At 41.7% G+C, this 27,355-nt stretch overlaps 2 protein-coding genes and 1 non-coding gene across 3 annotated transcripts in view; all 3 read right to left on the bottom strand.

Annotated features, from left to right (window-relative positions):
* Nucleotides 1–7,691: 7,691 nt before the first annotated feature.
* On the bottom strand, nt 7,692–15,709 carry ahcy (adenosylhomocysteinase). Its single transcript, XM_034585380.1, has 11 exons — nt 15,553–15,709; nt 13,333–13,523; nt 12,057–12,132; nt 11,697–11,849; nt 11,149–11,261; nt 10,633–10,840; nt 10,092–10,179; nt 9,859–9,976; nt 9,647–9,769; nt 9,374–9,445; nt 7,692–8,907 (listed from the first exon to the last, which is right to left on the bottom strand). The coding sequence occupies exons 1-11, from the start codon at nt 15,578–15,580 to the stop codon at nt 8,776–8,778; spliced, it is 1,302 nt and encodes a 433-aa protein (XP_034441271.1). The 5' UTR covers nt 15,581–15,709; the 3' UTR covers nt 7,692–8,775.
* Nucleotides 11,350–11,482, bottom strand: LOC117762320. Its single transcript, XR_004614008.1, has one exon. It is a non-coding gene; the product is annotated as a small nucleolar RNA SNORA17 (small nucleolar RNA).
* Nucleotides 15,710–19,035: 3,326 nt separating the features above from the next.
* The window catches only part of chmp4ba (charged multivesicular body protein 4Ba), a 9,363-nt gene continuing 1,043 nt past the window's right edge, over nt 19,036–27,355 (bottom strand). The window contains exons 2-5 of the mRNA XM_034585215.1: nt 22,069–22,246; nt 21,693–21,807; nt 21,340–21,466; nt 19,036–21,245 (exon numbers count right to left, since the gene is read on the bottom strand). Of these exons, the coding sequence (XP_034441106.1) occupies nt 21,184–21,245; nt 21,340–21,466; nt 21,693–21,807; nt 22,069–22,246 (482 nt within the window). The 3' untranslated portion in view covers nt 19,036–21,183. The remainder of the gene's footprint in view (nt 21,246–21,339; nt 21,467–21,692; nt 21,808–22,068; nt 22,247–27,355) is intronic.

Below are 27,355 nucleotides of genomic sequence, written 5' to 3'. Positions count from 1 at the left end.
TCTACACTCAGAGTAATAACACGTCGAAAAGAGGGGAAGCGTTGAATGAGGGCAGTAGAGAAGAAAATTTGTGAGCAAGAAACAGACTTTTAGATTTACGACAAACTTTGAAGGTGCAGCGTGACTCTGGATCCTCTGATCTCATTCTCAGCTTCTCTGTAGCTTTTTATTTGTTCAACAGATTCTGGGGCATCGTCGTCCGCAGCGTTATTCCTTCAGTGCGTTTTCTGTCAGGGCAGCTCGCCACGTTAACACTACATCATCCTGCTAAAAAGATTTGTACCGTTTTATTTCCACTTTGAGCGGCATCTTAAAGCGCGGAGCTGCCACAGTAAAGTCAAGAAGATGAATGGCTCTGAAGTTTCTTATCACGTCTCCTGCTCTCTGCTGAGCTCAACCACTTTTCGTTTTCCTAACAAAACAAATGACGGAGGCTGAAACGACGTCACGAGTTTATTCATGAGACTTTAAGATAAAACACGAGGGTGAATAATGATGCAGTGCAGTTGTTGCTTTGTTACATTGGAACACAACTATTTGAACTATTGATACCAATTATACATATGGACACTATCGATTTTATCCATATGTTTTACATTTTATCTTATTTGTTGAAATCCTCTCCACGTTGTGATAGCCGTCAATAAGTAAAACACGACCACTCAGTTCATTTGGACCAAAGTCTTCTGCATATCATATGTTTCACTGTGATTTATGACTTTTTACAGGTGTGCACAAAAGCCTTTTACCACCAGGACTCACGTGCAACACCCACGTTTGGTCTCGGGTTGTTTTCATTTCCTCCAACAGGAAGGTTATGTCCACTTCTTTGTTTGTAAGCAACTTCACGCAAAAACTTCTTTACAGATGTTTCCCTCTGTGGTGTTTTAAAATACATTGAACTTCGAGGCGTTGGCGAATAAAAATCCATGAACATTTGTGAACCTGTTGCATTTTACATTGAAGCAACAACTTGTGAAAGATATTTTTAAATTCTTAAAATTGTTCAAAACACAGCAGTGGCAGGATAGAAAAGTGAGAGAGCTTCTGCAAGTTTGTGATGCTTTTTTACCCGAGTTTTAAAAAACGAAATACCCGTTCGATTAGGTGTAAAAGTTTATACATATATATATATATATATATATATATATAAGATGCATGCTTAGTTGCTAAATGCACTTTGGTCCATTTGAAACATTTAGTACCATTTAGTACTTGATGAATTTGAACTTTGCTGCTAAAGGACACTTCTGTGTGGTTTGAATCATTTAATCTTGTATTTTCACGGTTTCCTCGTGTGACCACCGATCGACAGGTTCTTCAGGGAGCTGAACACGAGGCAGAGCAACGACCTGAGGGTTTTATTCTCGTCACAACAGCAGGACGACAGAGGAGCTGCAGCTGAGAGACCACAGACTCTCTCAGATTAAACAGCTCAACCACTGAGTTCTTCTCTCTCCTTCTCCTTCTTCTCTGTCTTCTCTCTCCTCCTTCTCTCTCTCCAGTTGCTCTTTCTTTTCCTGCTTCCTCTCCTTTTTGACCTTCTCCTTGTTCTCATCGCTCTTCAATGCGAGTTCCTGAAAAGTCAGGGGACAACATAAGTTTCTGCATTTTCTTCTTCAAAGTCTAAACATGAAACAAACATACAATCCATATAATTCAAATCTAAAATGATCTGATGTACCTGAAGCTCCGTGTTCTGCTGGGTCAGTTTTCCTTCTTGCTGCTCAATAAACAACTTCTCCTCTGTCTCTATGATCTGGTTTATCAGATCCTCTCTCTGTTTGAAGCTGGCTTCCTGTTCCACTTTCATTGTCATCTTCAGATCTTCAAGCTCCTTCTCCAACTCTTCCTCTCTGGCTCTTGCTGTTTCCAGAGTCTTCTCCATGTTGGCCAAGTCGAATGTGGCCTGACACAGCTTTAAGGTAATACAGTCCATCTCCTTTGTCAGTGTAATCTTTTGTTTTGCCAGAGCAGCGATTTTTGCACTATTGTCTTCAGACGGAGCTGCAATCAAAACATCCCGCTGCTTCTTCAGAAAACTATTTACTCCAGTTAGTGCAGCGTTCTTAGCAGCTAGAGCAGCGATCTCAGCAGTTAGAGCAGCGATCTCAGCAGCTAGAGCAGCTTTCTCAGGAGTTAGAGCAGCGATGTCGGGAGCTTGAGCAGCGATCTCAGCAGCTAGAGCAGCTATCTCAGCAGCTAGAGCAACGTTCTCAACAGCTAGAGCAGCGATCTCAGCAGCTACAGCAACGTTCTCAGCAGTTAGAGCAGCGATCTCAGCAGCTAGAGCAGCTAGAACAGCAGCTAGAACAGCGTTTTCAGCAGCTAGAGCAACGTTCTCAGCAGCTAGAGCAGCGTTCTCAGCAGTTAGAGCAGTGTTTTCAGCACTTAGAGCAGCGTTCTCAGCAGCTAGAGCAGCCTTGTCAGGAGCTACAGCGGCCTTTTGGGCAGCTAGAGCAGCGCTCTCAGCAGCTAGAGCAGCAATCTCTGGAGCTAAACCAGGTTTCACCAGGAGGACAGCACAGAGGGTTTGGCGGAGCTCTAGGCAGATGGCACGAGATTTTTCCTTCTTCTCTCTCTTCATCAGTTTTTCTCGCTCCTTCTCCTTCTTCTCTCTCTCCTTCTTCTCTCTCTTCTTCAGTTCTTTCCTCTCCTTCTTCTCCTTCTTCTCTGTCTTCTTCAGTTCTTCTCTCTCCTCCTTCTCCTTCTTCTCTCTCTTCTTCAGTTCTTCTCTCTCCTTCTTCTCTCTCTCCAGTTGCTCTTTCTTTTCCTGCTTCCTCTCCTTTTTGACCTTCTCCTTGTTCTCATCGCTCTTCAATGCGAGTTCCTGAAAAGTCAGGGGACAACATAAGTTTCTGCATTTTCTTCTTCAAAGTCTAAACATGAAACAAACATACAATCCATATAATTCAAATCTAAAATGATCTGATGTAACGTACCTGAAGCTCCGTGTTCTGCTGGGTCAGTTTTCCTTCTTGCTGCTCAATAAACAACTTCTCCTCTGTCTCTATGATCTGGTTTATCAGATCCTCTCTCTGTTTGAAGCTGGCTTCCTGTTCCACTTTCATTGTCATCTTCAGATCTTCAAGCTCCTTCTCCAACTCTTCCTCTCTGGCTCTTGCTGTTTCCAGAGTCTTCTCCATGTTGGCCAAGTCGAATGTGGCCTGACACAGCTTTAAGGCAGAAGGGTTTATCTGCTTTGTCAGTGTAATCTTTTGTTTTTCCAGGGCAGCTCTGGCTGCAGCATTGTCTTCAGCCAGAGCTGCATTCAAAACATCCCGCTGCCTCTCCAGAAAACAATTTACTCCATTTAGTGCAGCGTTCTTAGCAGCTAGAGCAACCTTCTCAGCAGTTAGAGCAATGGTCTCAACAATTAGAACAGCGATCTCAGGAACTTGAGCAGCGTTATTAGCAGTTAGAGCAACTTTCTCAGCAGTTAGAGCAGTGATTTCAGCAGTTAGAGCAATGTTCTCAGGAGCTTGAGCAGCGTTCTCAGCAGTAAGAGCAGCGTTATTAGCAGTTAGAGCAGCTTTCTCAGCAGTTAGAGCAGTGATTTCAGCAGCTAGAGCAATGTTCTCAGGAGCTAGAGCAGCGTTCTCAGCAGCTAGAGCAATGTTCTCAGGAGCTAGAGCTGCGTTCTCAGCAGCTAGAGCAACGTTCTCAGCAGCTAGACCAGTTTTCTCCAGGATGACTGGGCAGATGGCCTGAGTTCCTTCAGACAGCATCTGTCCGTGTGACTGAAAGACACAAATATACATCCTAACTTCAGATATATTCAAAGACACAGAGCTGAATGAACTTTAGTCATTAACAAACGTCTGCTTCTAAATTCTGTAAAATTACTGTAAAGTAAGATGAAGAAATAAAAGACAATTGAGTTTTGAAGATAAAACTAAAAACAGTTTAACCTGAAGTCTCTCCTGCTTAGAACAAAACGTACTTTGTCTCTTGAGCAGTTGATCCTCTTCATGTTGGATGAACTGAATTTCCCTGGTGTGTGGATCAATAAAGATAATCTTATCTTATCGTATGTTATCGTATGAACGCAGGGGATCCAGTGTAACAGAGTTGCTGTAAAGTATATTTGCTGTGAAGCGCTGACGTCGTCTGTGGTGGTTTAAGGACGTTTTCAGAAAGAAGATTCTCGTGCAGCTGTCGTCTACTTAATGGTTGTTGAGTCTGATTCTGCTGAGAAACGTTTGTTCCTTTATATGTTTGGGGCGAGTTAATCGGCTTTGACCTGTTTCTAAAGAAGAAGAACAGTTGTCTTTGTCATGTGACATGTGACATGTGACATGGACTGACACATCAAAGCACTCACTGTTTGAAGTCTACAGGAAACAGTCCTTTAACATGTAGGGTGGTAAAGACAAAGGACATACACTTCTGTTTTATTCCATCGGCTAATAGGATTGCAGTTACTTGACATGTGCTATGTTAACACCATGGGTTGCACCACCTCAGTATCATTAGCATTAGCATTAGCTTTAGCATGGCTGTAGCATGTTAAGCTAGAATATTATTTCCATATATAAATTCAACACACACATCATATCAAAAGTTATTATAACATATTTCATACAAACTAATCTCAATGCAATTTAAACTCAAACCTGTAAAAAATTATATTAACTGTCGCTGCTCATTAATAACATCTATACATATATAGATATCACTCTCATTGTTTTTTTATGATAACTAGTCTGTCAGCGCTGAAACAGAATGGTTACACAAGTAGTCTCTGTCTCTCAGAGACTGTATATAAGACCATCAGTGACTGTATATAAAGATAATCAGTGACTGTATATAAAGACCATCAGTGACTGTATATAAAGATAATCAGTGACTGTATATAAAGACCATCAGTGACTGTATATAAAGATAATCAGTGACTGTATATAAAGACCATCAGTGACTGTATATAAAGATAATCAGTTACTCTATATAAAGACCATCAGTGACTGTATATAAAGATGATCAGTGACTGTATATAAAGACCATCAGTGACTGTATATAAAGATAATCAGTGACTGTATATAAAGATGATCAGTGACTGTATATAAAAACCATCAGTGACTGTATATAAAGATAATCAGTGACTGTATATAAAGACCATCAGTGACTGTATATAAAGACCATCAGTGACTGTATATAAAAACCATCAGCGACTGTATATAAAGAGGATCAGTGACTGTATATAAAGATAATCAGTGACTGTATATAAAGATGATCAGTGACTGTATATAAAAACCATCAGTGACTGTATATAAAGATAATCAGTGACTGTATATAAAGACCATCAGTGACTGTATATAAAGATAATCAGTGACTGTATATAAAGATGATCAGTGACTATATAAAAACCATCAGTGACTGTATATAAAGATAATCAGTGACTGTATATAAAGACCATCAGCGACTGTATATAAAGACCATCAGTGACTGTATATAAAGACCATCAGTGACTGTATATAGAGATAATCAGTGACTGTATATAAAGACCATCAGTGACTGTATATAAAGATAATCAGTGACTGTATATAAAGATGATCAGTGACTATATAAAAACCATCAGTGACTGTATATAAAGATAATCAGTGACTGTATATAAAGACCATCAGCGACTGTATATAGAGATAATCAGTGACTGTATATAAAGACCATCAGTGACTGTATATAAAGATGATCAGTGACTGTATATAAAAACCATCAGTGACTGTATATAGAGATAATCAGTGACTGTATATAAAGACCATCAGTGACTGTATATAAAGATGATCAGTGACTATATAAAAACCATCACTGACTGTATATAAAGATAATCAGTGACTGTATATAAAGACCATCAGCGACTGTATATAAAGACCATCAGCGACTGTATATAAAGAGGATCAGTGACTGTATATAAGACCATCAGTGACTGTATATAAAGAGGATCAGTGACTGTATATAAGACCATCAGTGACTGTATATAGAGATAATCAGTGACTGTATATAAAGATAATCAGCGACTGTATATAAAGACCATCAGTGACTGTATATAAAGATGAACCTTGTGAGTCTATCTTTAATAACAGTATATTCTCTATATATAGTTTCTACAAATGCAGTTGGTCTTTGAGCCGTCATGTCACACCATGATGTAATTAACATGTTATACAATTGGGTTCAAACAATGTGTTAAAGCTGCTTTCACTTAGATGCAGGACTCAATAAATGAACGAGACATCATGTCCTCGTAAAGTTGATCGTCTCCTAGAAGACATTCAGCAAATACCTGTTGAATGTCCAAAATGCACTAATTTTAAGTACGTTTGTTCTTCACCAACTTCTTATATAAATCAGGGCTCCATAACCAATGGCAGCAAAATAACATATTTAATGAGTAAAGAATTAGTGTAAATATGCTGACATTTCATATGTGACTGTTCACTGTCATCTCATGAGTTCAAAGTGAGAGTCAATGACCATTCACTGTGCTTATCTCTGTACAGAAACATAGTTACTCACATTAAGAACTACTTGTTCATGTTGAATGTGAATGAATTAGAAGTTCTGAGACTGAGATATTCCTTCATAAACTTGGTACCAACCAAAAATTTAAACTGTCATAAACACACAAAACGTCCTCATTGATGCTGAATTAGGGTTTTAACACAAACTGTCCACAACCACACAATAATCCAGTTTCCAGATTAGAGGCAGGCTGCCATCTGCTGGACGATCACTGTAGAGACAGATATTTAACCGCAGACTGATCCTTCACACACATTTAAATTTTGATGTGAAACATTAATGCTGGTTCACTTGTGTGACTCTTAAAGTTCAGAGAACCTGAACCACTTTAGAACAAATTAAGGTTTCAAATAAGAATCAGGCTGATGAACAGTAAATCTTTATCAATATTTAGTTTTGTTGGGGACGATTGTCACTGGTGGATTAATAATTTGGTGTATTTTAGTACGAGCGCATGTGGAGGATCTATCTAGTGAACTGTTTTATTTTTCAGTCACTTCATGTTTTAAAAAGGTTTTTCCATCCCACCTCTTGAGTTTTAATCCAATCAACCGACTGAGTGGTTCTGAAACTGATTGAAATCTGCTGCTCTGACATCTGCTTTGTGTTTGTGTCAGGAAACTCAGTTTTAATAATGAAATTTAAACCCTGACGGCCCCGGTGTGAGGGACAGTAGTCGATCTTATCAGGTGCTTCCAGCTGGCGGAGGAGCTCTGGTCCGTTTGTGTTTTGTGGCCAAACACGGCAGCTTCGATTCCAAGAAACCACTTCAGAGACCAGAGGCCTGTTTCCGAGCAGCTTACACAAACACTTTACCGACTGTGTGGTGAATGAAAATAAAAAGCCATCACTGGTGCAGCTGCAGAAGATGAAAATACAGGTTTATAGATCTGTGACTGAAACCATGTATTCTGACCTGAAGTCGATGGTGTTAGTTCTCAGAGGTGTAGTCTTATGTCATTCAAAACTTTTGCTCCACACCAGGAAATAACTCAACATGTAGTAAATATAGAAAAATTGTGATATGTATATATAATAATTTACATGTTATCCACAGTATATAATATCTACGACATACAGTCCACAGATCAGAGACCTGAAGCTTCAACTCGGATTTATTCTTTGCATTATAATATATATTTGACAACATGAATATAAGGAGAAAACAAACAAGAGTCCAGTTTTTCATTTTAATTTGTTTTTTTTATCGCCACATCGTCAGTTTGAACATGATCCATTGTCTACAAGCAGCTGAACTCACATTCAGGCTGTAACCGTTTAGAACAGAGACCAGTTTGAAACTCCACCCTGAGCCGTTTCCACCCAGCATCAGAATCGGGGCTTTCAGTCAAATTAAATAAATCACAATAAAAAAAAAGAAAATGAGGCAGCATAAAGAATAAGACTTTTTTTTAAAAACATGACTTGCTTTGGTGGCTCCTTTGGCAGCGGCGCTCGTCTTAAAGCGGGGAACACGCCCTTCGTCACCAAGCGAGTTCCTGAGCGTGTCCCGGCTTCTCGCACAGTTTGTCTAAGTGCTAACACAGGGCAGTATTAATGTGACCGCACAACGGAATAAGACCATTGCACAATAAACTGTTTGCCTCAAGATTCAGAAGAAATGCACCTTTTCTCCTCGAGCCCCTGCGAGATGGAGGCAAGAGTCCAGCTAGAAAATCATTAGGATTTATTTGATTCCATAAACGAAGAGGGAATGACATGAACAAGAGGAATTCTCTTTAAGAACGTCACAGTAGCACGAGACGGTGTTTCAGAAGAGTGTTGATGAGAAAGAGGAGACTGAAGGTATCAGTGAACGATGGCGTGTCGGAGGAAGATGACGATGGTTTAGCTGAATTACTGAGGTTGGCTGCTGCTCTGAACAAAAGACGTGCACGGTCGTTTGCGCCTTCTAGGTCCCATACACACAACTAGTGAATGGAAGTGTTGGGTTGATGCAGGTTCACGTTTCAGGACATGTCGTTGATTCAATCTTCAGCCAAGTCGGACCAGTTGTACTCACAAGATGCAACTTGTGCGAAAATGCTAAATACTTTTAAGCAGTTGCTATTGAAGGCCGTTTTAAAAACAAACACAAAACCGTCTTGTTTCCCTGAAAAGCTGATATTTGTCCGAAACCCAAGCGTTTACCCAGAGTGCAACAGGCCAAAACAGTCAGAGTGCTCCCATCCACCAAACACCAACACCCTTCTAGCCACACCTCCTCCTGTCTGTTCCCCAGCCGGGCCGGCGGGCTCAGTAGCGGTAGTGGTCCGGTTTGAAGGGCCCCTCCGTGGGCAGACCCAGGTACTTGGCCTGCTTGTCTGACAGCTTGGTCAGCTTCACTCCCAGTTTGTCCAAGTGAGCGGCTGCGACCTGCTCATCCAACTGATGAGAAACAAGACAGCAGAGATCCTGTTAGAGGAAACCTGATCCATTTGGAACACGTCTTATATTTTAAACATTTCTCTACGTCTGTGTTACCTCTGCAACGTGATGCTACGCAAAATGTACTGTTATTATTTCATGGGCCAAGGAAAAACTCATTGGCCGGGGTATTTACTCTGAGTGACATTCTAGTTTGAGGTTTGTGTTTTGGTCGTCTAATCATCTTTTGCAGTTCTAAAAATAAAGTTGCATGTCTATTTCAGAGGAAAGATGCAAATTATCTGTCCATTTTGGATTATTATAATTTCAAACATTGCAAATTAACAACATCTTCAACAGTTACCAATTCATAATTAAAACAAGTTACGTTTGACATCTTTCACATGTTATTTTCTCTTCTATTTTAAGTGGCACATCACACAGATGATACTAAAACACTGAACTATCTTGTTGAGTGTGTTCTGACCTTCTTGGGCAAGAAGTAAACTCCCAGAGGATATTTATCGGTGTTTGTCCACAACTCGATCTGAGCCAGCACCTACAGGAGAGAACAGACGGTGACACTCGCGTGTTCAGTGAAGCTGCAACAACTTTATCATCAATATGTCGCGGTTGCAAACTGAAATCTTGAGTGTTCGAGTATCAACCAATACAAAGTTATTGACAACAAAAGTAGTTGTAATGTAAAGAATATTCCATCAGTGCCACCTCCTCCTTTCTGTGGTTCATAGAAACTCACCTGGTTGGTGAAGGAGTTGCTCATGACGAAGGACGGGTGTCCCATGGCACAGCCCAGGTTGACCAGTCTGCCCTCGGCCAGAAGGATGATGTGACGACCGCTCTTCATCCGATAACGATCAACCTGAGGAAGAGGAGGAAGATGAGTCACACCGAAGGGACAGATTTCGATTGTACACCGAACAAGAATAAATCTGTTCTAGTTCTTCCTACCTGTGGCTTGATGTTGATCTTCTCTGCTGCGTTCTTGTTGAGCCAGCCCATGTCGATCTCACAGTCAAAGTGTCCGATGTTGCAGACGATGGCGTCGTCCTTCATGTTCTCAAAGTGTCTGAGGGCAACACACGAAATGTACAACTTCACACAGTGCAAACATCGATGTGATACAAGAATTCGGGCATAAATTAAGACTGTCCAACTTAAACATGACCTTTGCTTGAACTTACTGTCCCAGGATGATGTCCTCGCAGCCTGTGGTGGTGACGAAGATGTTTCCTTCCTTACAAGCTTCATCCATGGTGGTAACTTCATAACCTGCAGAGACACGAGGAGAAGACATGAAGTCAATATTAGTCTTGTTGACAGACGACAGCTCCACCACACGATAATTACATCAAAGACTCGGGATCGGAGATATTCTGTTTAATTTTTGCAGTGGGAGGAAGTAGAAGCGCCGGCTGCTCCACCTCTCCCTGAATAATGGAGGATTTGTTGCTGTTGTGAACGCATCTGTGCAGAAAACCTCCCTCTGTGTTGTGTGTGTGAAAGACAAACTCTGGATAAACTCTGCAGCCAATTCTCCAGATTTCACCCAGAGGTCATGTCTGAAGAGTTCACATTTAGATTTGATCTGACAGCGGTGCAGTTCAGTCTTCAGGACAAATCTTAATCCCCAATCTGATAGAAAGGTCTATCCACAGTGGCCTTCTCTCCTCGATTAAAATTCATGGTGATGCTGTAACTTCAGTTTTGTCCATCATCACTTACCCTCCATGGCAGCCTGCAGGGCATTGATGGGGTCGATCTCCGTGACGATGACTCTCGCTCCGAAGCCGCGCAGCGCCTGGACGCAGCCCTTACCCACGTCACCGTAACCGGCCACGACTGCGACTTTGCCAGCGATCATCACATCAGTGGCACGCTTGATACCATCGATCAGACTTTCCCTGCAGCCGTACAGGTTGTCGAACTTGCTCTGCAGGAGACAGATGGAACACAATTTGTGTTATTCCCTCCTGACAGAACAGAGAAGAGACGGGACAGTTCTCCCAAGTGTCCGATTTTATCATTTTGTTCCACTACTTATAAGTCAGACATTTCTAATGACTTCAAAGTGTCACTCGGGTCAAGTGGCTGAGATCATTTCAAGATGTTTTAAAGTCTGTTTGCTCTGAACAATCCCGTACGATGAAGAAAAGAAAAAGATGAATACATTTCTGTTGCATGTCGTCGTATTCATGCGACCGGCTTCAGCTGAAGAGGATTCAAGCTCGAGGCGGTTACCTTTGTGACGGAGTCGTTGACATTGATGGCGGGGATCTTCAGTTCGCCCTTCTTCATCATCTTGTACAGGTTGTGAACACCTGTAGTTGTCTCCTCCGACAATCCACGAATACCTGAAAACACAGGGTCACAATTATTACTATGTACATGATGTTTGACTGATGCTGCACTTCAAGTTACGAACAGGGCTACATGTAGATATTTAACTGTGAGTATGACTCCGAGTCCTCCGTGTAGTAGAGTCTCAGTGCAGACCACCACCAGTCGCTCTCTGCCACCCTTTGACACAGCTGCAACACTTTGACAGTTGAGCTGTAACGCCTCAAGGGACAGGAGATAAAAAAACAAGCACATCACTGCTTTAGCGTGCAAATGTATTAATATGATCCATGAAAGATCGTTTTGAATTAAAAAATTCTTCCCCCTTCATGGACATGTTGGAAAAAGGTACCAAAAGGAAACAGCTCTGGGATAAACTCAGGAACAGAGATGAAGACAAAAAAAGACCCAGTGTCAAATTGTGCATCAGCATGTTTATAAAAACAGACCTGCCAACAGTTTGGGGTACTTCTGGTGGACCAGGTTGGTCAGGTCGCCTCCGTCATCCAGGATCATGTTGAGGGGCTGACCATCTTTGAAGTACAGAGTCTGTTCGATGCACCACATGTACTCCTCGTCCGTCTCACCTTTCCAAGCGAACACTGCAGAAACAGAGACACTGGTTGGTTTGTTTCCGTTCTGAGAGTCGGTGGGTGAATATAAATCGTCGCTGGTGGGAATCGCACCAAGGCCATGTCCACACCAATAGTTTTAAAACAACCACCTTCTCTGCAGACCTCCACTTTCAGGTTTTAGTGACGACAGTTTTACAGACATTTGAATATCAAACACAGGGGGGCGTGTGTTACCTGGAATACCGGCCTTGGCGATGGCGGCAGCAGCGTGATCCTGGGTGGAGAAGATGTTACAGCTCGACCACTGAACCTGTGGGAGGAAGGAAGAGACATGCATGTGAAAATGGACATAAGTGTAGACTTGGGAAACTATGACACAGCAGAGATTAGTCATGGTGTCATGTTTTAGAATCCAAGACAATTAAATTAAAAGATTACTTTCACAGGTTTAACGGTTACAGCTGTACAAGTGTGTGCGAGTTAAATTGTGAGTGGAGAGTATGACTCCGAGTCCTCTGTTGTAGAGTCTCAGTGCAGAACACCACCCGCCTCAAGGGGCAAGAAATCATTCAGCTCAAAGTGATATGAATAATAATATCTGTCTGGTTTAACAGATAAACACAAAGTCTGGTAGAGTTGCAGACTCCGCTACAGAGAGAAGAGGTAGAACGAGAGCAGGTTGTTATTCTGTGTTTGTTCTCAGGCTGCAGGCTCCTGCAGGAACAGACCAGTCCTGGTTACAGATAAAACCAACATGCTAATACAACCCACTGGCCTTGAGACAAAAACCCAGACTCACTGAAACAGTTCAAATTAATGATCAATAAACTCATTCCCTTTCATCTACTGCTGCTGATGTGCACTTCTGCAAGTCCACAAGATGGAAGTTACAAGAACAGCTCCAGGTACAAAGTAACCACAACAAAACTACTGTTATTGAAGATTATATAAATATATATGACTAATCTACAGACAAAACCAGGTCCTGTTGCTCCTGGAATTATTTAACTGACTGGACAATGAACAACCAACATCACTGGATTTCAGTGGAGACAAAGTCCCCTCATCCTTGTTTAAGAGAAAGGACAGATTAAAGAAGTAAAGGTTTTTTTAGTTTCGTGTCACGTCTGCACAATGTGCTAATCCTTGTTTGCTCATTAAATTGACTTTAGTGCATCACAGGGCACGTGGAAGCCCTGGATACAAATTGAGTGTTAACTCGGCTCATTAAAACCAGTTTTTGAACAAAGCTCCGAGGGCAGGTTTTCACACCTACATGTTAGTCACCAGGATTACGCAAAAAACTACTGATCGATAGATTAAAGTGGTACAACCATGAAGTGAGATTTTACATTTTTACAGATATAATTCATGCATCTTGACAAACAGGCATATTTAGGCACTTTTAAGTTGATGCTGATTCAAATAAAAATACATACTAAGCTAATATGTGGATTCACGAGGGGTAGGATTTTTTAAAGAAACTTTAAAAGCAGCCTGTAGCTTTTACCTCAGCTCCGAGGTCGATGAGGGTCTCGATGAGCACGGCGGTCTGCAGGGTCATGTGGAGGCAGCCGGCGATGCGGGCGCCCTTCAGAGGCTTCGACTGACCGTACAGCTCCTTCATCTTCATGAGACCAGGCATCTCATTCTCTGCGATATCAATGGCCTTACGCCCCCATTCGGCCAGGGTGATATCGGCTAGAAGAGAGATTGTACAGTTTAGAAAAATGTGTTCTAATATACATCGTTGGTTTATAAGTTCACACATAGGTAATAAAAGGTCATCCAAACAAAGCAAAGTCTGTAAAAAGGTGATGACAAAAGCCCGTCCTGTCACAATCAGGTGAGTTTGGCTGAATAGAAACTTGGAACAGTAGGAACAGTACGATCAGCACTGCAGCGTCAAAACCAGGCTGATATTCAGCAGCTGCTCCCATTCACCCACTAATCTCATTCTCTGCACTTTAAAATGGAGATGATCACGATACAGAGAGAGGCATTGTGATCTAACAGGAAGTGAGGCCCTCCCGTTTTATGCTGAAAGTTAAAACTCAGGGTAACAGGGTGAAGTCCTGAACTACAACCCCCCCCCCCCCTTCCACCACCACAGCAGCTGCAGCCTGTTCAAACACACCTCCACCAGCCTGACTGCTCTAAACCAGCACTGGGCTGATTGAACGTCCACAGAGGATTACGAACTTAAGTTCACACAGCGGTCAAAGCTGTGACTAAACACGAGGCAACACTTCTTTAGATGCATCAATTGGTTTAAAATATATTTTGTTTTGATATAAAAGACTAAGAACGAGAGGTCTGTAACACTTCTAAATGTCTTAGTTCGTCTGACAAACAGTCCAGGGACATTTGATTTATTACGATATCCACATATCGTACATTATCAGATATAAAACCAAAATGACTTTCCAGGCTGAATTCTCTGAAAAACAACAAACCCAGTTAATTGATCAGGATTTAGTCAGATTACCAGAGTTCCTCTCAATTAAGTGATGACTTGACCAGAACTCCCAATATGTTTCTGTTAACTGATTTATTACATTATAAAAGAATGTACATATAGCAAAGTGATTTTCTATAAAATGCTGCATTGATAATTTGTCCCGTCAGCCCCTGCTGCAAATTCAATATCTGTGGAAAATGTTTTTACACGTCAGTGCCTGAATTAAATCAAATGATCATAATGTAATGATCCATATGTCCGGAATGATCCGGACAGAATTCAGTCCTTGAGATGTGGACTTTGCCCTGAAGCTGTTTGTTAACATTGTGCAACTTCTAAACCAACTGTTTAATATTTACACACCAGACAAGAAGGTCTCGTGTTCAGATAATGACTTATTACTTTAAGCTCAAGTTAAATAAACTTTATATCCTGTATTTTCCACACGATTTCTGACATGTTCACTCTGTACATTTTGTTTTTTTCCAGGTGGATTATTGATTCCTCGACGCAAAGCTGCCACCACACATGTTCTCTTTGTGTAATCTGGTTTATGGAGACGAATAAAAACAGTTAAATGTCAGATTTGCATAATAAAAATGTACTTTTATAAACTTCGTATAAATGCACAGGCGCACCACGTGCCCTGCTCCGGTGTGAAGTTACGTTCGCCGCCTGTTTCGCTCACTCCTGCGGATCTGGCGGCGAGCGCGCGCGCGGGGCATCACGGGACTTTGTAGTTTACAAACACAGATCCAAGCCGAGGCTCGCTGCGCAACAAAACTACAAGTCCCAGAAGGCGGCGGGGGGGGGGGGAGACACTTGCGTTCAAAGCAGCTCGGCAGCTAGCGGACACCTCCACATGTCGATTCATTCTGACGTGTGGACATCGAGAAAAACCTGCGAACTACGACGCACGTGCAGTGGGAAACTCACGCGTTGTTCGCCTTTTTACGAACGTGCTAACACGACGTGCTAACTAGCTTAACCGCACAACAACAACAATAACAACAACAGTGTTTATTTACATGACGCTAGCAAGTGAGCAGCAACTAAAACCAGACGCGAGCTAACGTTATGAAAGCCCCCGGACACGACGTGACGCGACACGCACGAGCTTCACGTCAGACTGCGCGCTGAGAAGCTTCTCCGGGTTTAAGCCGGCACACGTTACCACACGGTTAGCATGCTAGCTAGCAACCCGCCATCTTGTTCAAGGGCTTTAACAGCAAGAGTTTGAAAACACCGGATGAATAACAAACTACTGACCAACTTTGAAGGTGAGTTTGTCAGACATGTTGGTTCGTCGGTGGTTCGGACCCGGTGGAGGAGCTGCGGCGGCCTGAGTGGCGGAGGGACAGAGAAGGAGGGACGGGAAAGTGACGGCTCGGCTTTTATACCCGCGAGCCGAAGTTTAACCGACGGACCCAGCGGCCAACTCTGCGTTCCCATTGGCTGCGGAGGATCCCCGCCCCGCGCACGAGTGATCCGATTGGACGGTCGGATCCCTCGTCGACGTGGGTCGGCCCAACCAAATGACAGGGCTTTGGTTTGGAGCAAGTTGAGAAATGACAGATGTGGAGTCAGATGTTTGTGAAAGTGAATAAAGAAAGATTTTCTATTACGTTTTATTATTGTGACTAATACAACACATGCAGTCAAATATTGTACATTACATCAGGTGTTGTTTCCACTATTGTTTTTGCTGCTTTTTAATGTATTAAAAGTTCTATCTTATCAAAATATTATTATCCAACATATATACACTTGAAATACACTTTCTATTGGAACAAGTTGGTAGAGAAATATAAATATATAACACATGTGGAGTCAGATGTTTCTGTAATAAAGTTAGAGTAAGTTCATAATGGCCAATTTTCTATTATGTTTGATTATAGTGACTATTACAACACATGGAATTTAATATTGTAGATTACATAAGGGATTTTGTACACTATATATATATATATACAAAAATCCTTGGATAATTCATGTGCATTACACAAACCAAACTAACTGTACAACAAACCTATGATTAAAACACTATGGCCAGGAATAATAATAAAAGTACAAAGATAAAAATGATTGAACAGTACACCAGATAAAAACTTCTGCAAAAATGCTGAACTGTATATTCTGCTTCTCCTTTTTTAAATTCTGTTCCACACACATAAAATTAAATTGTATAAATGTTGAACTGTGACTTGTTCCTGCACATGCAGATGCATTGTTAAACAAACAGTACAAAGTGTATTCTTGTACATGCACAATCTACAGAAGGGTTCACCAGAACATAATGTGACACATTGGTTAAATACAAAGCTGCTGAATTATCAACTACAAACACTTTTTTTTTCATCTGAAGCCAAACTTGGAAGAATCCTGGTTTGACCCCCGGCTCCACACAGAGAGTGTGGCGAAATACCGTTGAGCAAGAAACTGGACCCACAAGTGTTTAATGAGTAAATGTAAACTACGCTGCACTCTGCTTCGAAGTGTTGAGGAATTAAAAAATGACACCGGGACGTTCAAAACATGGGAAACAGTGAAGAACAATTAAAGCATATTCAGAATTTCAAACCAGAGTAGGGATCACAACCTATACAAATAAAATAAATGTAAATGTAAAGACGGCAATACATACTATATGCAACAGGTCATTAATAAAATGCAGCAATAAAAAGCAACATAGTGTAAAAATACTGTTTGTTGTCTTATATGTTCATGTTTATGCGTTAAGGCACAGTACTGAGAATAGCTGCTGCCCTTCCCTTAACTCTATCTCGCCCTTGGTCTCAGACCCAATGAGAGTAAAGGTCCTCACACTCACTCTTCCACAACCAATTCTGACATTTTAATACTTAAATACAGAAGATCAGTAGCAGGAGGAATGGACAGCTGCTCCCTGAGAAGATGTGCATTTAAACCAAATGACATAAAATAAAGTGGAATATGACAAGTTTGGTTTGATTTTAGCTGCATCTCAAGTTTGTGTTTAAAGGTAAGATAATTACAATTGTTTCTTAAATCAACAGTAAACTTATATTCCAGTAGTTGGAGGCCCAAACCTACTGTGTCTGTACTGCACTGCTCCCTCTGGTAACCTCCTATGTTGCCCCACAGCTACTGTCCTTACTGCATTATAAACTAACTCAGTGTCGGAGGCCATGAAAAACCTTGAAGATTGGGCAGGTATCAGCAAAATATTTAAATGAAGTAGATTGTATTCTTGGACCATGTTGCAGTAATGATATCTACTGGCCTCGAGTGTTTTAACGTCAGCTTGTCAAGGGTCCCCATCGGTCTCAGAGACTTTGATGGCACCTTTTTAATCATCTGTTTGAATTCCAAGTTATTTAAAATCAGACACCACCACAAGCTTTTGTCCTTTAACTCAAATATTCTGTGGTCAGGTTTTCCAGAGTTTATCTGCAGCAGATGTCAGGGGTCAGGGACATCATTTTATTTATTTATTGCTTTAAATAACAGGATGCAGCTCAAAATGGTGATTATTCAATGACGGAACACTCACTTTATATGACACCTTCAACTATCGGCACCAAAACCGATATAAGAGATTATGCACAGTACTACATGATGACATGTCTGAGTAGCATGAAAAGTCTGGGGTGAATAACAAGCGTAGAAACACAGGGAGTGAGCGACAGCCTCATGTTCAAGTGGCTGAACTCTGCTCACTGGCAGAAATTCAAGACTGCAGCTAATTTAAGACCATGTTTCAAGCCGTCTTGGTCCGGACGACAGCGGGTTGTTGACTCAGCAGTCTGACGGGTGCTGGGTTTGAGTCTCACACTCTGGAGGGAGGTGGACTCAAGTGTTCATAGTGGACATGTGCAGGAAACACGTTATTGTCACATTTGTTTTCTGATTTGAAACATTTAAATTAAATAAAAATTCTCAAGTTGTATTATTTGCACAAAATCCTGCTGTTTATTATTTATTTTAGCCTTTTTTTCTCTCACGTATATAATGAATCCACAATCAATCACTCAGGAACTTCCTCCGCCACGGCCAAACAATCCTACACGATTGTTCAGTTCTTGTGGTAGAAACATAATAGAAAAAAAGGAAGTGGTCTGATAACCTAAATGATGTTTGCTTCACAGACACATTCTCCTATACTGTGAAAAGTTAAGATCTGTGAACTATAATCCCTAAAATATTCACAAAAATGTAATAGAAAGTGTAAAAACTAAATTCCTGGACCTGCCCCTTAATTCACATCCGCACCACTGACACTTCAAACTTCAACTGATTACCACTGTCAGTTGCTTAGAGGAGCCCACGGTTGTTGAATGTTGTGGACATGTTATACAGAACCAAGCTGCAGATGTTCACAGATTGAGACGGTATTGAAAGGGACGTTCATCTTGTATGTGAAGTTAAAACCCACTGTGACGTCACCCACTCGAGCACCGTCTTGTTTTATCTAAAACTAGACGTAACCATATTTGGAGGAGCAGGGGGGCGGAGCCTGACTGAGAGCTTGAAAACACTGCATTCCCAACTACACCCTGTGACCTGCACCCATTGGACGAAGCAAGCTGTCACTCACATGATATCCACACCCCCCAATACATACAGTGCCTCCTGGTCTATTTGACGGGACCGTAATTTACAAACATGATCCTTAAACCAGAGATTGAGCATTCAGGCACTTTAGCATAGGCGTCACTTTCCAAACCCAGACTCTCCTTGTATAGACAGTCTATGGTAAAGACGAGACACTGCTGAGGTTTGCATTAAATCCCAACTTTATTAAGATAAAGTGTATACAACCCAACATTGACAACAGTCACAGAGCAACATGGTTGCCACACGGGAAAAACAATCTCCAATGTCCAACCCTTTGTAGAGCTCTGAGCAGAACTGGCTACTGGTCACACTGTTTCTGTGCAGCCAGATAGCACATGGGTAATATTTGAGCCAGAACACACACACACACGCACACACACAGGAAAAAGAAAAACAAACTCCATTGGCATCATATCTACACTTCTTTTTGATAGTTTGTTGTTAAATATAAAGGGTTGAGGTCGACCCACTTACTTGGTGATTTAGCGTTACAAAAATGAGAAAAGTTTTTAAATTGCTCCTTCTTTTTTAAAAATACGTCATGTTCACACTCAACCAGCTGTTTGATTCTGGGCCGACCTCAATCCGTCCATGCATAAATGTGTCTGCAGATGGGAGGAGGGAAGTGTAGTTTTACAGCATAAGTAGCAGGGCGGTGAGCAGCAGCTGGAATCGCTCAAATCCTCATTTTTCCATGAAGGCCAACGCATGTCGCGTGTGTTGTTCAATGTTCAAATCAAATGTTTTTTCACTACAGGTGAGTTAATAGTAAAAGAAGGAAGAAAAAAAAAAGAAATCCAGGTCACCGTCTCGAGTTGACGTAATATTCACAAGAGGTCACTGTGTCAAGGCGCTGAGAAAACATCACGCACGCTCACACCCAGAATCTTTACAATTCAACACGTGAGGGATTCTCTGAGAGGACGTCACTGTTAAACCACAGACGAGGGAGTCGGCACCTCGCATTGTAGTGTGTCCTCTAGCGGCCATTCGTACCTGCACCATCTTGACAGCAATGTATACACTGTCCTAATATAATAATATGGCTCATGCTTCTACTCATCCATCTGATTTTGTAATTAGAAAATCAATACATCAAATAAATCTTATTTAAGTTCTCAGGGGTCAGATCCTTTTTACAGGATTATCAAAGAAATTTCAGTTTTTGATTTTGTCTCATTTTTGCTTTTAATTAATTTTTCCTGCTCTTATCTGCCAGTGTCATCGACTTGATTTAAAGTTTAGAAACCAAAGTCTCTGGCAAAGTCGAGCATTAGCACGTTAGCATGAGCATCGGTTGCTTTGGAAAATGAGGTTGAAAGCTTCTGATATTCACTAAGAATCGTGACTGAACAGCTTTTCACTTTTTCAATGTTTGGCGAAGGGGACCGTGGTGGTTAAGGTTCACCAGTGGAACCAGAGCACTGGCATCACTGTTACTCTAAACGTTTTCATCTATTTTTACTCTCCTCACACAACATTTTAGTATTTTAAGTGGTTGGACCAACATGGCCCTAGATAAGTAAACAAGAAGTTGCCCACGGGCACTTCGGCAGTGCGAGATATGGCTGACAGATTTCTCTAATAGCCAGATGTTTTACTGCACTGTTACATATCTGTGATGTGTTTTGTGTGGTTTGACAGTGACGTGTCAATGAGAAAGTCCCACACTTTCATCATTAATCCTTTTTGTTGAGATTTAGCAGAGATGGTGTGGATGAAGGTTGTCGTCACCATCTTAGAAGAGCAGAGACATGACAGCACAGGAAGCAGAGAAATGGCCGAGTCACGTCGTCTTTCTGTTTTTGATTTTTCTTCCCACACATCTTTAGATTATTTTTTCACATTCCTCCCAGAAACAAGCATTGTCGTGTTCCTCCACACACCCGTCCCTAGAAGTATGCACTTGCAAGCTCCGGCCCTAAGTGCTCATTCGTGCACTCCTTTTCTTAAAAAGAGCTCTTTGATAATCATAACCACAGGCTGTGAGGGCACGACATTTACTTTTCATGCTCGATGCCCTTTAGATACAGAGGAGTGTGCAGGTGGAGCAAAGTGATTCGTATTATAACATTAATTTGAAGAGAACAGCCTGGGTTCACATCATCTCGAGTCAGCAAACGTGTGCACAAGTGCATACTTCAGGGCTGGGGGTATGGTTAGATATTGGGATGTCGACTTTAAGACAGAGCAGCAAGCTCAGGAGCCCAGAGTCTCTGTCTGTCCTCCAGATGTATGGGACCAGTCTGGTAGCACAGAAACAGACAGGAGAGGGGCACTAGCTAGCTAGAATGGCAGGCTAGCTTAGTTAGCTGCCCAGGCCTCGAGTTCCGAGAAGTCGTCTTCGTCTTCCTCCTTCTTCTTGGCTACAAATAAACAGAGACAGATGATACAATTTAATTTCTCTGGCAGATGTTAGTGATGTGGATCAAATTCTATTCTTTAAGTTCCATGAAGTACCTGGTCTTGCAGGGAGTGATGTAGATGGTACGCTGGGCAGAGGGACATCGTCTGTTTCTTGGATTTCCAGAAGGTTTTTGTCCAGCTCTTCCTGTTCCAGATCCTCCAGCTCAGCCATGAGTTCATCCTGAACACACACAGCAGGATGAGTAAATCATCTAGAAATCTGCAGAGCGCACACCTCCGCCTAGCTCCAACAATCAACTTTAGGTTTTTCAGCCTATCACACTCAGATATGGTTGGAACTCCACCCTACTGGGGTTTATTTGGTTTAAGAAAATGGAGAAGATAACATTGAGAAGTAAAACCTCAACTTCAGGCTTCACAACGTTTGTATTTCTCGATTTTCTCACCTCATCAAACTCTTCTCCAAAGCCGACTGGTCTGGAAATGGCATCAGAGATCTCCTGAGCTAATTCCTGCTGGTCTGTGATGTCCGACATCAAATCTTCTACTTTGTCTATGTCCCTGTGAAAACGGAAGACAGAGAGAAATACAGAAAACATGTAAACGTAGGCATGAAAACAAACTTGTCTCAATATAAAACAGTGATGATCAACGGGCAATTTAGATTCTTTGGCCACCAAAGGAGAATATGAAGGGACAAAAAAGGGACGAGACAAGAAAAGTAGAGATCATGACTCTGAAGGACATCTGGGTTGATGCATAGGTTTTCTTTTTGGAATATTCCTTGCAAATTCACAACAACTTTGGAAATGTCTCTCTTACATGTGTTGGTGTGCACCCTGCAATGCCTTGGCGGCAAAGCCCATGTTCTTAAGCACTTCTGTGTTGGTGTTAGCGTTCTCCAACGCCTCCCTCTGGAACTCAATGGTTGACAACGTCCCGTCAATCTGACCCAGCTGCTTCTCATAACGCTTTTTTCTCTTCAAGGCTTGTAGAGCTCCTGCACAGAAAGAAAGAGGGAGACGGAGTTAGTTCAAATGACAGCAGCCACTCCTGCTGAGGTGAGGAGGTCTAAGACTGAACCAGGCTCATGCTCACATCTTTAATAACCACGACTGACACCAACTTCAACCAGTTAGAGGTAAAAAAGTCACAATTAATTATCTTTGTCATATTGAGAGTAGTTCTTCAAGTGTTTATGTACTTTGGCAAATCATCTTATATATTTAATAAGGTAGTACTTGACCAATTTACTGTTTTTTCGGATGATAGATAAATGTCTTTCACGGACATATCGTATCGGTGGTTATGTTTGCCAAAGCTTTTAAAACGTATTTTAATTTTACTTTACTAACATATTTTTCAGATGTGTATTTATGTTTACATTTTCAAATTCTGTATGTGTGGTTGAAATTGTGTTTCCTTTCCAATTATATTTATTTGTTAGAATATATATGGTCAAACTGTAAAAATATCAAGCCTCAATTACAATTACAATCTTTGTAATAAAAGTCTGATAATGGAGTCTTATGAATCATTGCCATTTTAATATCTATATTTGTACATCAGTATTGTACATTTTTTACTCCTGAGTAACGTTATCGGCATCGCCCCCCCCGCCAAAGTCAAGTATTTTTCAGTTAGTTTTTTCTTTGACAGGTAAAAGTTTGAGAGATTTTGCAGTAGAAGTACGAGAGAGCTAGAAGAGAGACACATTTTCTGGTGTTTCTGGAACATTTCTCCTGGACACTGAGCAGATACTGAATTCCAGAATCCAGAAGATGACGTTATCTCCAGCGGACTTTGGGATTCGCTCACTGCGGCGGCAGCAGTTTGCTCCGTGATGAGCTGAACCGATTGAACTGTTGAGACGCCGTGTTTGTCCGGATGAAGCAGGAGTCTCCTAATCTGATAAAACCCTGTCCAAGCTGCCCCAAACACACCACATGCTTCAGTCGGGGCAGTTTTAGGTTGGTCAGTCTACTCTGGTTCCAACCACCTGCGACAGACAGATCCAGAGTAGAGGTCGCTGTCAGATTGGATGTTGAATAGTAGTTTGGTGTGTTTCTGCTCTTTGCATAGTTACAACACCAATTACAAAACCAGGTCACAGGGAATTCCCCTCAGGTGCCAAAATGGAAACTTCACCTCATCAGGGGAGCTGGTGACATAAACCTGCTGAGTCATATGTGAAGAGTGAGATTGTTTGTTGTAAATCTGTACAATACACGTGTGTGGACTACAGGTCAGACTCAAGATTAGAACATTATAGAATAAGGTTTAGATTTTTAAAGATCAAAATTAATATCAGGCTAAGATTAAGATTCTTTTTGTTTAAAATTAGGATACTTTATACTTGCTGTCACCCGCGTGAGCAGAAACAGGGATGTGAAATAACTCCTGACCTACAGTGGAGATGGTCTGGCTGTGGGAAGTCCAACTGTTATCTGACTCAGATACTTTATAACTGGAAATACAACAGAAACATTTAAACGTACGTGCACAGCTACAAGGAATTGCTTTAGATACCACAGCAACAGTTTCCCTATCCAAATTATATTTTCCCTATTAACCCCTCAAACCATGTGCCACACCCAGGTAAACAAGAAACCGTGTTTGTGGAATTTGGGACATAAACTTTAAATAGATATGAGATAGGCGACACGGCAGCATTCCAAAAGGGAAGCCAAATGGTCTGAATTGCCCCCTGGTGGCTGGCGACAGTGTAGGTCATTAACCCAGCCTTCTCCGCGTTAGTAGATGGGACATTCTCCAAACTGAAAAGTCCAAATACACATTTTTCCATGAGGAATCAAAGATTGATTTACTTAATGGTACAAAAGTGACGAACACAGAAACTTTAGGCCATGCCAGCTGTGTGTGTCTATAGGGATGACAGTGTCGATCTATCAGTCTAATAAAATACACTTTAGATGAACTTTGCTAACCACTTATTTTCTCATGTAGTGCCATCAACAGGTCAAAAGGATATTACATCTAATTCTGTGGTTGATGGCCAAATACTGCACCTGTACTCTGGCATGGTGCTGATTATCTTAACACGATAACACACCTAACTAAGATCATGAAAAGATTTTACCCCTTTAAAGCATGTTATCAATGTCATTTTAGCATGTTGTTAGCACACACACACACACACACACCTTTATCCATGTATGTGGTTGGTCTGGTCCTCCAGGAGCCAGACTGCAGCTGACAGTTGCAGTTTAATTAGATTATATCATTGCCTGGCTCTATTCCTGGACTGATAACATTGTTACCCAACATCACACAAATGACGATCAGATTATTTGGATTGCAGAGCTGCTTTCCAGAGGAATTACTCAGCACTTACTGTCTCTGTGTTTACAGAGGAACAATTTGTTTTACAGAAAGTTTTATGGCGACGTCGCTTCCAAGAACTCTGCTAAAAAGGAAAAGTCAGAGCTGGACGGATCCTGGTCGTTGTTACTGTCACTCTGGAGAATTGAATCCGTGAACATGAAAGGATTTATCTATGGCAGTTTGAACATGAGAAATCTGTAGACATGTTACGACATGTGCTGTTTAACGGCATATGCTGTTCACAAACTGTATGAGCTGCTACATCGTCATTTCCACACCATAATGTCTTTCTCCTGTTGTTTACCAACTGCTTCCCGCTCGTAGTTTGGAGGAGAACTCAGAGTGGAAAAATTATAAACAAAGCTAAAATAGCTGAGGTGAAAAATATGTGAAGGATGTGAAGTATGGTTGTAAAATGTAGACACAACAAGCCCCGAAAAGACCCGTAATGCAGAGGCTCTTATAGGTGTGGTGTGTTTACTACAAACATGTATGGATTGTGTGCATATCATCTGTCAGCCAGCTAGCGGAAGAACAACTGACGGGGAAGGACTATGTTGAAAATCAGGTTCTGTGGCTGCGTCGTGGATCTCTCAGCGACCGCAGCTGGAAAGTACAGTGTCATATTTTCATGCTACAAATACTGTGGCCAAAAATATCAGAGTAACTTTTATCCAACCGAACAAAGGGTGAGCTCTTTGGTAATTCTCTTTGTGATTTACGATGTGGGCTACGACGGCACCCTGTAGAGCGCATATCGTAAACGTTGCGAGATTGGGTGTTGTTGTTTTTTTTTTTACATTGTGTGACTTCTATATGTTCTGATTTCTTCTTTCTTACTTGTTAAAACTAACTTGAATGGAAACATAACAGAAGTGATGGGCTGTGGCACAGTTATGCCGAGCTCTTACAGACCACTAACACCACACACACTTAGCAAATACATCAAATGATTTTCTCTCTCCTCTGCTGGTTGGGTGATGGCAAGTGATGTGTCACTGAAAAGCCAATTTAAAAAGCCCGACCACGGTCTGAGTCGCAGCTGAAAGAACGTAATGTTGAGGCATCCAGTTCCTGCTTTGTCAGTCGTGAAAAATACCTGCTGCTTATTCTTAAGAGGGTTGACTCGCTAAAGTTAGGATGACAAGTCCTGCCAACAGCAGCTAAAACTAGAACGGCATTTAGTAAAGTGCATTCCTCTGCCAAGGCCCAACAGTCGCCCTGTCGCACAATGTTATAGAAAGTGACAAAGACTGGATCCGCCCCAAAATGTAATAGATTCTTTCTCGGCCCATGTCCCATCCTTCCACCAGGGAAGTTGTCAGTTGTGTTTTTCATTTGACAGGACGTGCTGTGGTACCTCTGCCTCTCTAACAAGTGGAAGGGGCCTTCGGTGATCATAATCGCCTATAATTCTGTTCGTGGTTATGAGGGGATATCCCAGCATGCACCGGCTGAGAGGCTGAGTGCATCCTGGACCGCTCCCAGGACCACCACAGAGTTTGGCTCTGCTTTGGAACCAGATCCAAACTAACAAGAGATTTGTCGAAGAATGTTTTCAGATTCTGCTGATAAATTCCTGGAAACACATTTGGGCCCTACAGCACTTCTGTCTGCGCAGTTGGTCACACGTCAGCCCACATGTGCAGTAACTGCTTTACAATATGATGGACTGGTTCGAACACTCAATTAAACGTAACAAATGGCAGCAGTGATACAGTGCCGTGCTAATGCAGGGAGAAAGCCTGTCCAGCATGACAAAGCAGTTAAATGTCTCCAGTCAAAGCCTCTTACTCCACTTACAACGGGTGGAGATCTCTATATAGAGAAATACATTAGATCACATGTTTACATTTATGCCTGGCATTGAAACTCTGCCTTATTATCACACTGGGATCTGATCTCAATACGCAGTAGGAAGAACTAACACGGCACACAAAGCTGCTGAATGGAGTCCAGATGTATCTGGCAAATGACAGTAGCACAGCAAAGACTGCAATGCTTTCAGCCTGTGACTGCAATAACATTAACAGCACTCAGACGAGGGCATAACTCCACCCAGGCCGAAAGGTCCCTTTAAAGTCAAGTAACTGGTACAACATTGTACACAATCATAGACATAAGTCCCCTAAACATGCACGATTGTTTCCATCGTGATCTGCACCTGCACCAAAACGTTTTGTTTAATGCGGTGACCTAACAGACAAGCAAGCAAGCAAATGAAAACATAACTTCCTCGGTGGAGGAAACGGGTTTGTATCCATTTCCTGAAAGGAAAACCACATACAGACATGAACCGATGCCAGACACACGACTCAAGAAAAAAACCTGTAAAACAAGCACATTGAACAGGTGCAGAATAGAGAGAGAATAGTATTATTCTTTAACTTTTTATTTATTTATTAATATCAACTGACTGTTTATTACAGTCATCTAAAGATCACGATGGTTGATACCTCCAACGCGCCTGAGCTTCTTTTATTACCAAGGCTTGGCCCCGTGTACACAGCCCAGGTAGTTGCAGGTGTCACCTAACATTGTGATACATTACATTCTTCTGTTTGTTCAGGTCTTGAGACGAAGCTGCTGTGACTCAGGAGATCAACAATATCCTGTCGGAGTCACAGACTTGAGTGAAAACATTTAAACTTGAAGTGGCATAAACAATAATCTGCCGTGGATTGTAAAGTCGTATATTGGTCCCGGCCCATCCCTGTACCACGTACCTGTCAGATGAAAGATAAGCTGACCTGACGTCACCTTT

This window comes from Hippoglossus hippoglossus, chromosome 5 (assembly GCF_009819705.1).
Source record: "Hippoglossus hippoglossus isolate fHipHip1 chromosome 5, fHipHip1.pri, whole genome shotgun sequence".
Taxonomy (NCBI): domain Eukaryota; kingdom Metazoa; phylum Chordata; class Actinopteri; order Pleuronectiformes; family Pleuronectidae; genus Hippoglossus; species Hippoglossus hippoglossus.
This window is presented reverse-complemented; position numbering and strand designations above follow the sequence as displayed.

Coding starts and splice junctions, on each gene's coding strand:
- ahcy (XM_034585380.1), bottom strand. CDS start 15,580: ATGTCTGACAAACTCACCTTCAAAGTTG. Junction 9,770..9,858: donor AGATCAACATCAAGCCACAG/GTAGGAAGAACT, acceptor CCTCTTCCTCAG/GTTGATCGTTATCGGATGAA. Junction 8,908..9,373: donor TTTACTTCTTGCCCAAGAAG/GTCAGAACACAC, acceptor GTTTCTCATCAG/TTGGATGAGCAGGTCGCAGC.